Genomic DNA, 14548 nt, shown 5'->3' with positions numbered 1-14548 from the left:
GGTATTATTTATTCCTGAAATATTTGGTATAAGTGAAGTCATAGAGCCCTAGAGGTTGTTTGCATGTCTTTTCCAAGATTTTTGACCCAAATTCAACTTCTTTATTTGGACTTTCTGTTTCTTACTGTGTCTGTGTTTAAAATTTGTGTCTTTACATTGATGAAAGAAAAGGAAGAAGACACAAATGAACGGAAAGTTATACCCTGTTCATGGGAAGAATTAAAACTGTTAAAAATGTGCATACTACCCAAAGTCGTTTATGGATTCAGTGCAATCCCTATTGATACTCCAATGGAATTCTGTACAGAAGTAGAAAAACAATCCTAAAATTTATATGGCACCACAAAAGACCATAACACTTTGTATTTCAAGCTATATTATAAAGCTATAGTGATCAAAACAGTATGGTACTGACATAAAAACAGATACATAGACCAATGGAACAGAACTGAGAACCCAGAAATACACTCATGCATATATGGTCAACTTCTGTTTTACATGGGAGCTAAGAATATTCAATGGAGAAAAGACAGTCTCTTCAATAAATCGTACTGGGAAAATGAAATATTCACATGTAAAAAATGGAACTATACACACACAGGAATATTATTCAGCTATAAAAAAGAAGGAAAACCCTCTATTGCAATTACATGGATGGAACCTGAGGGCATTATGCTAAGTGAAAAAAATCAGAGAGACAAAGACAAATACTGTGTGGTCTCACTTATGTGTGGAATCTGAACAAATGAAAAAGTGCACAAAACCTTAGAAAAAGAGATCAGATTTGTGGTTACCAGAAGTGGAGGGGGTGGGTTGAGGGGGAGATTTGGATGAAGATAGTCAAAAGGTACAAACTTACAGGTATAAGATAAAAAAGTGCTAGGGATGTCATATACAACCTGATGTCTCTCCGGTTAACAGTGTTGTGTGTTGTATGTGAAAGTTGTTAAGAGGATCTGTATGAGATGCTGAATGCTAACTAAACTGGTTTGGTAGTCATTTCTGGGTGTACATAAGTCAGATCATTGTGCTGTACACCTTAAACATATACAATGCTGCCCGTAGTTATAGCTGATAAGACTGGGAATTAATGGGTGAATGGATAAACAATATGTGGTATATTCATACAATAGAATATCATTCAGCCTTAAAAAGGAAGAAAATCCTGTCACATGCTACAACATGGATGAATCTTGAGGATATTATGCTAAGTAAAATAAGCCAGTCACAAAAGGACAAGTACTGTATGATTCTACTTGTATGAGGTATCGTAGATGGTCAAATCAATAGAAACAGAAAGTACAATAGTGGTTACTAGGGCCTGGGGGGAGTAGGAAAAGTGGAGTTGTTGTGTAATGGGTACTAAGTTTCAGATTTGCAAGATAAAAAATGTTCTGGAGGTCTGCTTCACAACGATATGCATGTAGTCAACACTTCTGAGCTGTATACTTAAGAATGGTTATGATGGTAAATTTTATGTTTTATGTTTTGTACCACAACAAAAGCAAGTGGGGGGCAGTGCTAGGGTTGGAAAATTATCATTTTGTACCCATTATAAAAGACTGAATCAGGCAAAAAGCGACAATGGATGTTAAACAAGGTGAAAATTTTGATGAAGAGCAGAATGTATGTGTGGTTGCAGGGTAGGGATAGGGATCCAATGCCTAAATGGAGGGTGCGTGGCTCCTGTGTTACCTACCACCCTAGGAAGAGGTCAGATGTGCAGAGGTGGAGGATTGGTCTGTTATGCATCAAGGATGCAAGAGAATTCCAACTGATGGATTTATTTTGTCTGTGAAGTGCAGGTTGGTCCACTGCTGGGAGTGAGGGGAAGATATGGATATGTTACAGGCTTAGGAGAATAGGCAAGATTTGAAACAACTTTTGGGAGGACCAGGAAAGTAAGTGAATCTCCCAAATCTACTAGACCCATTGAATGCCAGGATTAGGTACTGTTGTGAATGGTAGAAAAACTGAAACACTGATGGCTTTTAAGAGCTGTAAGGTTATTTATTTCCCATATAAAGGTCTGAGATAGACAGCCCGGGACTAGAATTTGGTGCTGCTCCAAGAAGTTTTCTAAAGAAACGTATTTGACATAAAATATTATAGGTTTGGGAGAGGAACACCACAGAAGTGAAGTTCCCTTCTTGTCACATGATATCAAGAGGCACATGACATCCACATGGCACTACTGACAATGGTTAAGGTGGTATTTACTAGAGGTGTTTTCTCTACTACAAATTTATTGTGTTTCCCTTTTCTCACTCTTTGGAAGTGAGCCACTAAGTGTAGTCTGCTCTCATGAGTGGGGAAGGGAGCAAGAATTAAACTCTACCTGTTGGAAGAGGAGGTATATATATGGTTTTTGGGATTATTCTATAAAAATATTTTCTCTCTTCTCCCCTACTTATTTATTTGATCATTTGTTTATGAGTTTGGAATCATTTGTATTTATTTTATACTTTATTATAATCCAATTGTCATTTAGCTTGTTGTTCAAATTGTTCTAGCCTTGGCCCTTGGAATGTCTTTCAGGTTGACTCCTGTGTCTTGTCTTTATCCCATATTTGTGTTTTGGTTTTTTTTTTTATTAGCATTTCATTAATTTATTGCTTTGCAAGATACTGCAGGCTTATCTTGTATTTACCCACACCCTAGCCCTAAATTCAGCCATTTCTCCACAGAGATTTGTTTCCTTTTATTGGAGAATAGTATTTAGGAACCAAGATCTGGGCACTGGGCTTTTTGTTGCTACTGTAGTATCATTGTTTCTAGCTTCTGGATAGTTCTTTTCAACAGATTGAAAAATAATCACATGGTTTAATGGAATAAATCTTAAAAAATGTAAATGAAGAAAGTGAATTCTTGAAACATTAACAGTAATAACCAACATGTTAAATGCTGACCCTGTGTGAAGCACTTTGTTGAGTGCTTCAGGTATAATACCTCATCTAATCATTATAACATCTTTTTTTAAAATATCCTTTAGTTAACATACAGTGTAGTCTTGGCTTCCAGAGTAGAACCCAGTGATTCATCTCTTACATATGACACCCAGTGCTCATCCTGAAAAGTACCCTCCTTAATGCCCATCACCCATTTAACACATTGCCCCTGCCCACCCCCCACCCCTCACCCCTCCCATCCAGCAACCCTCTGTTTGTTCTCTGTGTGTAAGAGTTTTTTATGGTTTGCCTCATTTTCTATTTTTCCTTCCCTTCCCCTGTGTTCATCTGTTGAGTTTCTCAAATTCCACATATGAGTGAAATTGTATGATACCTGTCTTGCTCTGACTTATTTCACTTAACATAATACCCTCCAGTTCTATCCACATTGTTGCAAATGGCAAGATTTTATTCCTTATTTATCACTGAATAGTATTCCATTGTATGTATGTGTGTATGTGTGTGTGTGTGTGTGTGTGTGTGTGTGTGTATACCACACCTTAATCCATTCATCATTTGATGGACATTTGGGCTCTTTCCATAATTTGGGTATTGTTGATAGTGCTGCTATAAACATTGGGTGCATGTGCCCCTTTGAATCAGCATTTTTGTATCCTCTGGATAAATTCCTAGTACTACAGTTGCTGGATCATAGGGTAGTTCTCTTTTTAATTTTTTGAGGAACCTCCATAATGTTTTCTAGAGTGGCTGTACCAGTTTGCATTCCCACCAACAGAACAAAGGGTTCCCCTTTCTCCCCATCTTCTCCAACATCTGTTGTTTCCTAAGTTGTTAATTTTAGCCATTCTGACAGGTGTGAAGTGGTATCTCATTGTGATTGTGTTTTTTTAATATATAATTCATTGTCAAATTGGTTTCCAAAGCAATCTATGCATTCAATGCATTCAATACATTCAATGCAATCCCAATCAAAATTGCACCAGCATTCTTCTAGAAGCTAGAACAAGCAATCCTAAAATTTGTATAGAATCTCATTGTGGTTTTGATTTGTATTTCCCTGATGATGAGTGATGGTGAGCATCTTTTCATGTGTCTGTTAGCCATCTGCATGTCTTCTGGAAAAGCGTCTCACCACTGTCGCTCAACATAATGTTGGAAGTCCTAGCCTCAGTAATCAGACAACAAAAAGAAAAAGTGTCTATTCATGTCTTCTGCCCATTTCTTCACTAGATTATTTGGTTTTTGGGTCTTGAGTTTGGTAAGTTTTTTATAGATTTTGGATACTAACCCTTTATCTGATATGTCATTTGGAAATGTCTTCTCCCATTCTGTCGGTTGCCTTTTAGTTATGTTGATTGTTTCCTTCTCCGTGCAGAAGCTTTTAATTTGGATGAGGTCCCAGTAGTTCATTTTTTGCTTTTGTTTCCCTTGCCTCCAGAGACATGTTAAGTAAGAAGTTTCTGTGGCCTTGGTCAAAGAGGTGGCTGAAGGATTATCCTGTAGGATTTTGATGGCTTCCTGTCTTACATTTAGGTCTTTGATCCATTTTGAGTTTATTTTTGTGTACGGTGTAAGAAAGTGGTCCAGGTTCATTCTTCTGCATGTTGCTGTCCAGTTCTCCCATTTGCTAAAGAGACTGTCTTTTTTCCACTGGATACTCTTTCCTGCTTTGTCAAAGATTAGTTGGCCATATATATATGGGTCCATTTCTGGGTTCTCTATTCTGTTCCATTGATTTATGTGTCTGTTTTTGTGCTAATACCATACTGTCTTGATAATTACAGCTTTGTAATACAGTTTGAAGTATGGAATTGTGATGCCTCCAGCTTTGGTTTCCTTTTTCAACATTACTTTGGCTATTCGGTATATTTTCTGGTTCTGTACAAATTTTAGGATTGTTTGTTGTAGCTCTGTGAAAAATGCTGGTGTAATTTTGATAGGGATTGCATTGAATGTGTAGATTGCTTTAGTTAGTATCAACATTTTAACAATATTTATTCTTTCAATCCATGAGCATGGAACGTTTTTCCATTTCTTTGTGCCTTCTTCAGTTTCTTTCATGAGCTTTCTATACTTTTCAGCATACATACCTTTTACCTCTTTGGTTAGGATTATTCCTAGGTATTTTATGGTTTTTGGTGCAGTTGTACATGGGATTCCTTGATATCTTTTTCTGTTGTTTCATTATGTGGTTTATAGAAATGCAACCAATTTCTGTATATTGCTATTATATCCTGCGACTTTGCTGAATTCACGTATCAGCTTTAGTAGTTTTTTGGTGGAGTCTTTCGGGTTTTCCACGTAGAGTATCATGTCATCTGTGAAGAGTGAAAGTTTGACTTCTTCAAACTTAAATAAATGGCAATTTGGATACCATTTATTTCTTTTTGTTGTCTGATTGCTGAGGTTAGGTCTTCCAACATTATGTTGAGCAACAGTGGTGAGAATGGACATCCCTGTCGTGTTCCTGATCTTGGAGGGAAAGCTCTCAGTTTTTCCCTGTTGAGGATGATATTGGCTGTGGGCCTTTCATATATGGCTTTTCTGATGTTCCTTGCATCCCAACTTTCTTGAGGGTTTTTACCAAGAAAGGATGCTGTTTTATGTCAAATGCTTTTTCTGCATCTATTGAAAGCATCATATGGTTCTTATGCTTTCTTCTATTAATGTGACCTTAGCACTTAATTGATTTGCAAATATTAAAACCAGCCCTGCAGCCCAGGAATAAATCCCACTTGATCATGGTGAATAATTCTTTTAATGTACTGTTGAATTCGATTTGCTAGTATCTTGTTGAGAATTTTTGTATCCAGGTTCATCAGGAATATTGGCCTGTAATTCTCCTTTTTAGTGGAGTCTATGTCTGGTTTTGGAATCAAGGTAATGCTGACTTCATAGAATGAGTGTGGAAGCTTTCCTTCCATTTCTGTTTTTTGGAACAGTTTGAGAAGAATAGGTGTTAACTCTGCTTTAAATGTCTGGCACAATTCCCCTGGGAAGCCATCTGGCCCAGGATTCTTACTTCTTGGGAGATTTTTTGATAACTCATTCAATTTCTTTGCTGGCTACACGTCTGTTCAGATTTTCTCTTTCTTCCCATTTGAGTTTTGGTAGTGTGTGACTGTCTAGGAATTTTTCATTTTTTTCCAGATCGTCCAGTTTGTTGGCATATAATTTTTCATAGTATTCTCTAATGATTGTTAGTATTTCTGTGGTGTTGGTTGTGATCTCTCCTCTTTCATTCGTGATTTTATCTATTTGGGTCCTCTGTCTTTTCTTTTTGAGAAGTCTGTATGGGCATTTATCAATTTTGTTTATTCTTTCAAAACATCAGCTTTTAGTTTCATTGATCTCTTGTACTATTTTTTTTTTATTCTATATTGCTTATTTCTGCTCTGATCTTTGTTATTTCCCTTCTTCTGTGGGCTTTGGGCTTGATTTGCTGCTGCTTTTCTAGCACCTTTAGGTGTAAGGTTAGGTTGTATATTTAGAACCTTTCTTGCTTCTTGAGATAGTCCTGAATTGCAATGTATTTTCCTCTTAGGACTGCCTTTGCTGCATTTCAAAGGTTTGGACTGTTATGTTTTAATTTTCATTTGTTTTCATGTATTTTTAAATTTCTCCTTTAATTTCCTGGTTAACCCATTCGTTCTTTAATAGGATGTTTTTTAACCTCCATGTATTTGAGGGCTTTCCAAATATTTTCTTGTGGTTGATTTCAAGTTTCATAGTGTTGTGATCTGAAAATATGCATGGTATGATCTTAGTCTTTTTGTACCTGTTGAAGGCTGTTTTGTGACCCAATATGTGATCTATTTTGTTGAATGTTCCATGTGCACTTGAGAAGAATGTGTATTCTGCTGCTTTAGGATAAAATATTCTGAATGTATCTGTTAAGTCCATGTGGTCCAATGTGTCATTCAGAGCTGTTGTTTCCTTACTGAGTTTCTGCCTAGATTATCTGTCCATTGTTGTAAGTGGAGTATTATGGTCTCCTACAATTATGGTATTACTATCAGTAAGTTTGCTTATGTTTGTGATTAATTGATTTATATATTTGAGTGCCTCCACGTTGGGACATACGTATCTTTGATTCTCTGGGATTCAACACCCGAAGCCTTAAAGGACCCAGCTTGGTGTGTCTCTTCTCCCCTGTTCCAGAGTAGAGCCTTTCCACCCTGCTGATAAAAGGCCTTTGGCTGGCGCCTGCAGGGTCTTTTGTCCTTGGGTACACAATAAACCCTCTTCCCAGAGTCCGAGAAAGGGACCGTTCTCTCTCAGTGCACCTCTGAGATTGCTGTACCACATTATGCACTCCAGGGCCTCTTTGCTCTTCCCCAGGAGCGTATGCCAAGGCTCCTGGATTCACTCCAGAGAAGGTTGTGCACTCGAACCTCTAAGTTTTAGCGCCTAGGCTGTTTGCAAAAAAGAAAAACTGGCGCTCTCTGTAGTTCTCATTCCTCAGTCTGTGGTCCAGAGAGGTTTTCCTCTTGTGCTAACTCCATACCACCCTTTCACAACCCCTCTCTCTCTCCCTTTTGTCTCTCCACAGAAAGGGTTCCCTCCCCTTCGTGCCTATGCTATTTTATCTCCCCCAAGTCACATACACACACCTCGATCCTGCCAAGCTGTCTCCCTCCAACTGTAGAGATCCTTCTGCCACTCTGCAGATTGATTTCTTGGATGTTCCAAGTGATCTGACCTCGATACGGTTGTGTTTGAGGGACGAGGAAAATCCCAGTTCCCCTACTTTTCTGCCATGTTAACTCCCTCCATCATTATAACATCCTTATGACACAGGCACTGTTAGTATTTCTGTTCTATAGATGATGAGCCTGAAGCATAGAGAGATTAGGGAACTTGAGCAAAATCATGAGCCACATGAATGAACTGGGATCAAAGAGGTGAAATTAAGGTATGATATATGACACTTGGAAATTTACTGATTGTAATAAATCAAGAGAAACCTTCTGAGAAATTATTAAACAGTGAATTTTGATGAAATTTAATTTATCAGTTTTTCTTTTACCTTTCATGTTTTTTGTGTACTAAGACATTTGCATAATTGTAAATCACATTCTCTCCTGTTTATTTCTAAAATTTACAGTTTAGTTTTTAGATTTAGATCTCTGATTTATTTCATTTCTTTTTTTTAAAATGATGTGACATAAGGATTTTCTTTTTCTTTCCATGCTATTTCAGAATTACTTTTTGAAATTAATTACCATTAAATTACCCCCCAAAAATAATAGCAACAATTTTGGGGGCACCTGGGTGGCTCAGTCGGTTAGGCATCCAACTCTTGGTTTTGGCTCAGGTCATGATCTCACGGTTTGTGGGTTCGAGCCCTGCATCGGACTCTCTGCTGGTAGCACAGAGCCTGCTTGGGATTCTCTCTGTCCCTCTCTTTCTGCCCCTCCACCATTCTCGCTGTCTCTGTGTCTCTCAAAATAAAAATGAATAAACTTTAAAAAATGCTTTAAGAATAGCAACAGTTTTGAAAAAGAACAACATTGAAAGACTTAAACCACTTGATTTCTAGACATCTTACAGAGCTGTAATAATTAAGATACTATGACACTAGCATAAGGACAGAAGTAGGAATCAATGGAACCAAGTAAAAAGTCCACATATAATTCTACACATATATATTCAGTGATTTTTAGTATGGTGCAGTTTCAGCATTCAGTATCAGGAGTGTTAAATGTGCACCCTCGGCATGCAGGAGACCAATGACTTTTTGCTCAGCGTTTTTGGTAGTTAGAGGAGTTGTCCAGAGGACATGCAATGAATTTTATTTATTCTCAAATCAGCAGAGGTTGGTTGTTGTTACTTCCAACTAAGAGTATCCGCTAGTTTAATATACTTTACTCGTTATTTTCTATTGGCTTGTCTTCCTATTGAATTTCAAGAATTCTATATGTATCCTAGATATATATCCTTTATATCCCTTCTTCCTGGTAAATGCATTTTTAAAGCTTTGTTGACAGTATATTTTATTTTTGTTTTTTTAAGAATTTATTTTTAAGTAATCTCTACACCCAAGATGGGGCTTGAATACACAACCCTGAGATCAAGAGTCAGATGCTCTTTTGACTGAGGCAGCCAGGTGTACCCCTGTTGACAGTATTTTTTATTGAATATTCAGATTTATCAATATTTTCTTCTATAAGTTGTGTTTTTGTAATTCAAAAATCTATTCCTATGCTGAGATAATAAAAATAGCCTCTTTTATTTTATCTTGTATATTTTGACCTTTGAGCTTATCATGCTCTAAGATAGGGATATAATCTTTTTTTTTTTTTTTTTTTTTTCTGTTGGGAAAGCCAGTTCCCCAACCCCATTTGTTTTAGTGTTTTCCCTACTGGTCGGCAGTGCCACCACTATCAAATGGCAAAGGCTCTCATGTGCCTGTGTCTGTTTTTGAATCCCTGTTCTCTTTTCTTCATCTGTTTTTCTATTCTTACATTAATTCACATTGTTGATTACTTTAGCTTATAATGAGTATTGGTATCTGATAGGGCAAATGCACCCAAACTGTTCTCCTTGTCCAAGTTGTCTTTGCTGTTCTTAGACTTGTATTCTCTAGTTTGTCTACATACAGAGCGCGCACGCGCACGCGCGCACACACGCGCGCACGCGCACACACACACACACACACACATCCTGCTTGAATTTTGATTGGATTTACATTGAATCTGTGAATTAGTTTAAAGGATTCTTATCATTATTATGATACTGGGTTTTCTTCTATATGAATATGGGTTCATTAGTAATTGTATTTTTTTTTTACACTTCAATAAAATGTTTGCAATTTTTACTATATATTTTTGGTTTATTTCTAGTTACCTTATATTTTTATTTCTATTGTGAATGATACATTTTCTTTTGTTGCAATGTCTAGTTGGTTATTGTTGGTTTATGGAATGTTTCTAATTTATTATCAGCTATCCTGTCAAACTTTCTTATTATTTCTAGTGTTTGACTATAGAGTCTCTTTAATTTTCTGTGTAAGACAATTACAGTATTTATATATATGATTTACTTGCTTTGTTTCTAATCCCTAGGGTTTTTTTTTCCCCTTTCTTCTTTTGTTTTAGTGCTTCGACCCCATATATTATTCAGTGTTAAATAAGGGTAGTAGTAGCAGGCATTTTTATGTTTTCCTTAAACAATGAGGATATGTCTAAAGTTTTACCATTAAGTATAATGTTGGCTCAATATTTTGAATAGATAACCTTTTCTATTAGTTAAAGAAGTTCCCTTCTATTTCTCCCTTGAAAGACTACTGAATTTTTCAAATGATTTTTTGTTATATGTTCAGATGATACTGTGATTTCTGTCCTTTAGTTAACATTTGTTATGTACCCATTTACATTGATAGATTTGTATGATATTGAGCATACGTTGAATTTTTTTGATAAATGTTACTTAAATCTACACATTTCTTTCATTGCACTTTTTACTAATATTTTACTTAGGATTTTTGCATCTATGTCCATTTTTGAATTTGGCTTATGATTTTTCTTACTTGTATTTTACATATTTTGTTTTTATGTGAGAATTTTCTTAACCTTTTAGTATAAATTTGGTAACTTTACATTAAAAAATCTCTAAAAAATTAGTATAAGAAAGATATTTTGTTCATTGAAAGTTTGATAAAATTTCACCTGGAAGCCTCTCTGGCTCCAGATGCCTTTTACCTCCTGGGGATGAGATTTTTAATTATTGAACTTTTAAACTGGCTATTATATTATTCATGCTTTCTACACGTTCTTGAGTAGATTTTGATGGTTTATAATTCTCTATAAAAGTTTCCATTTCATCAAATTTGTCTAAAGATACTTCTTTTAAGTTTTTTTTTTTAAAGTTTATTTATTCATCCTGAGAGAGAGAGAATGTGTGTGAGTGGGGGTGGGGGCAGAGAGCAAAGGAGAGAGAGGGTCCCAAGCAGGCTCCTTGCTGTCAGATGCTCCTTGAGCCGGATGCTAAGCTCAATCCCGGGAACTGTGAGATCATGACCTGAGCAGAAATCAAAGAGTTGACACTTAACCACTTAACTGACTGAGCCACCCAGGCACCCCAAAAGGATTTAGTTCTAAAAGTGATAGCTGGGGGGTGCCTGGGTGGCTCAGTCAGTTAAACATCTGACTTCAGGTCAGGTCATGATCTCCCAGTTCGTGGGTTTGAGCCCCGAGTCCGGCTCTGTGCTGACAACTCAGAACCTGGAGCCTGCTTTGGATTCTGTCTCTCTCTGTCTCTCCCACTGCCCCTACCCCACTCACGCTCTGTCTGTGTCAAAAATAAACAAACAAATAAATAAATAAAAGTGATAGTTGGGTCTGTGGCTGTGCCCTTTTTCCTGCTTAATGTTAATTAAATTGAGTAGTGAAAGAAGTTTGCATATTTTTAAGCCTTTTTTTTTCAAGTCTTTGATTTTGTTGATTGTTCTATTGTTTTAAATTATTTTCTATTTGCTGTATTTCTTGATGATGTCTTACTTTCTACTTTTTTTGGAGATTTCCTCAGTTTTTCTTAGCCTTTATGATTGCATATAAACCTAATATTTGTCAGTTTTTCTGTTTTTGTTATAAATGTATTTAAAACTGTACATTTCCCCTTTAAACACTGCTTTAGCTAACTTTCACATTAGTTTTGATATGTTGTTTTTTCATTGATGTTTCTTAAGATAGATACATATATATATACATATGTATATGTATATAAAATCAACTCATGTGCTTTAATAGTTCACAATTTCTATTTGGTTTTCTTTTTAACACATTCACAAGTGCACTTTTTGATACAGAGTACTGGTTTACTATATTTTTTACTATATTTTATACTATTGATTTTATAATAACCATGTCACAAAATTTCTAAATCATAATATTTATGGCTGCTATGATATGGGGGACAGTACTCTGAAATCTTAGTTCTAAGATCAGAGAAAAATATTTCCTTTGGATCCTCTCTGAAATACTCTGTTCAGTGAAAGAGAGTAATTAACAATGCTCCTATAATAAAACCAGCACAGAGTTTCCTAGGGAAGATTCATATTATATTCTTCAATAAAGCCTGAAATGATTTTCTATATACATTAACATTTTGCTTATTTATTTATGATTAATAATTCAAGAAGTCAAAGTGAGGCATATGTAACACGCTGCTCTTTATCCCAGAAGTAGACCCTGAAGAAAGAATTATATTCTGTAATACCTAGTACATATGTTCTGTAAGTTGTGTATATTTAGGATTTATCTGAAGAGTACTTTCTTAAATAATATGGAAGTAGGAACAAAGGGACTGCTCAAAAATGAACTTAAATTAACTGAGAATGATCCTAGAAGAAGGATCATGTTTGCTCTGTTATTTTTTTAACGCAGGGAGAAAAGTGACTAATACAGGAGATAAAGATGAGATGACTCTACAACAAGAAAGTAGATTCCCCTTATGTAGCTTGGCTTTTCTCATTAAGGCACACCCTTTCTCTGTGTAGCCCTTTGCATTTGATCAATTCTTCCCTTCTCTTTGTTCAGGAAAAGATATGGAGGGAGAGGACTCTAATTTGAAAGACGTGATTTCCTGGGAGAGTTTGCCTTCATCAAGTCAGACACCTAGATCAGTGACTCGTGAGGTAAAACTAGACGAGGGAATCTCTGCTAATTGATTGTGACTAATGCCTAAATCGCTGAGTAAGCCCTCTAAGGAATAGGTGTCTATTTTGTTCTCCTCAGCATAATAATTCTCAGTTCCATTTCATTCTGGTGTTGAAGATGACCCAAATATCTATTTGAAAGAGTGCAACTCTTTGTGACTCTAAAGAAAAAAAAAACCTTTGATACTATTCTGGAAAGTTTACTTATTTTGGCATCTATTTCATTTTGTGCTACTGATAGAGATACAAAATAAATTTCACATAAAATTTGAAGCACTTTTAGGTATGTTGATGATGGAATTTTTAATTGATAGAGACATGGTGCAGTATCTCCAAACCATGGAAAGGTAGAGAGTTGGGAAAAATCTGGGGCAAAAACTCTCACCTTGACATGTGTCTCCTCCCTTGTGGAGGTTAACTGCCAGGATTAAAGCACAAAAAGCGAAATGCATTGTCATCGTGTGGGTGGCTTGCAGTTTTTTTTATCTACTGGAACTTTGGGACTTCTACCATGTTGCTGTCCTCATACTCACATTCTGTAAGTTGCAGCATTATTAGAGATAAAAATAAGTACCAAGAACAGACATTGCTGTCCTAACTTTCCAGTTTGGTTGCCATCCCCACCCAAGGGCTGACAGTCATGCTGCTTTGAAAAACAGTGCTATGGTTTGATTGTTCTCTCTTGTAAGAATCTGTGCGTTCCTCTGTGACATGTAAGGTGGCTGCATCAGGGCCACCCACGATCACATATCTGACTGGCAGTCTCCAATTTTTAGTGTACTGCTGGGCTCTCAGCTCCATTGTTGATACTTTTCTCTGATCAGAAGGATTTTCTACTTGAAGGACTGATAATTTCAAAATGAGCACCTTCATAGAATGTCCCAAGTAGATCGTTTTTATAACCATGCTTGACTCCCTTCTAGAACTAAATACATTTTATTGTTTTTTTTACCCCCATATTTTATGGCTTGACATATCTAGGATAAGTTTTGATATCCTTTAAAGTTTCATTTTAGAAAAGAGTATCTTAGCAATCATTTCTGGATGGTTTTTAGAGTATGTTGGGAAAACCAGCTGATTTTACCAGAATTTGCTTTTAACATTTCATGAATTAATTTGATGTTACAGCCACTTGATGCCCTTTGAGTTATGATGCTGTCTGTAGGAATTATCTAGACTCATAGATGATTGTATTTGGAAGCTAGGTCAAATCATTTTTATTCCAACAATCATTTTAGACATGAAGAACCTAAGTCCTGGAGAGCTAAAATGATTTGTCTGTGATCATACAGCTCTTCAACCACAGAGAAAAGACTAGAAACCAGGCTCCTGTCTCCTAGTATTACTGCTTTCACTTTGTCCTCATATGTCCTTGGCATATGCAGTGCAAAAAACCCAACTTAGGCTCCTCGTAAAAATTTATCTAGCCCTTTCTTTAATTTGACACAAATTTGATTCAGTGAGCAATCTCTGAAAAGACCTGACATCTTGGTAATTTAGTATATTTCTCCTTGTACCTTCTTGGCGTTGCTGGCCAAATCACATTTCATTCAATCAAAGATGTATTAGAGTCCTAAGTGAGCCTCTAATTTGAATTGCAGCCATCTAAAACAGTTCGCTTCTTGGATAAATGTAATCAAGTTGATTTTGAAGTGTGACTTGAAATATGTCTCAGGTTTAAATTATGGTAGGAATTCTTACTCAGGTGATGTCATTTTTCCTCAGTGAGCAAGTGCTAAGAAAATGGCTTTTTAAACATGTCTTGTTGGAAGAAGAGAGGGACTGTGTTGGTGCAATAGTATTGTTCTCCTTTTTCTCCATCCTCACATTCCTGTTTTAATTATCCTGAAATTGATGCTTAGGGATTTGTTTTACCAATTAGCATTGATAAACTAGCTTTCAGGACTAAGCCAACTCTGTAGAACTCATTTAATTCGTTGGTCATCTGTATAGGTTAATGAGAAGGAATCTTTGGGGAACA

General features: G+C 36.2%; 1 protein-coding gene across 5 annotated transcripts in view; it reads left to right on the top strand.

Annotated features, from left to right (window-relative positions):
• The window catches only part of PTPN20 (protein tyrosine phosphatase non-receptor type 20), a 109534-nt gene that overhangs the window by 36266 nt on the left and 58720 nt on the right, over positions 1-14548 (top strand). For all 5 annotated transcript variants that reach the window (XR_007460927.1, XR_007460926.1, XM_049646304.1 and 2 more), the window contains exon 3: positions 12449-12546. Coding sequence is in view for 3 of the 5 variants with exons in the window: in XM_049646304.1 (XP_049502261.1) it covers positions 12449-12546 (98 nt within the window). In the remaining 2 variants the exon portion in view is untranslated. The remainder of the gene's footprint in view (positions 1-12448; positions 12547-14548) is intronic.

This window comes from Panthera uncia, chromosome D2, assembly GCF_023721935.1.
Source record: "Panthera uncia isolate 11264 chromosome D2, Puncia_PCG_1.0, whole genome shotgun sequence".
Taxonomy (NCBI): Eukaryota; Metazoa; Chordata; class Mammalia; order Carnivora; family Felidae; genus Panthera; species Panthera uncia.
This window is presented reverse-complemented; position numbering and strand designations above follow the sequence as displayed.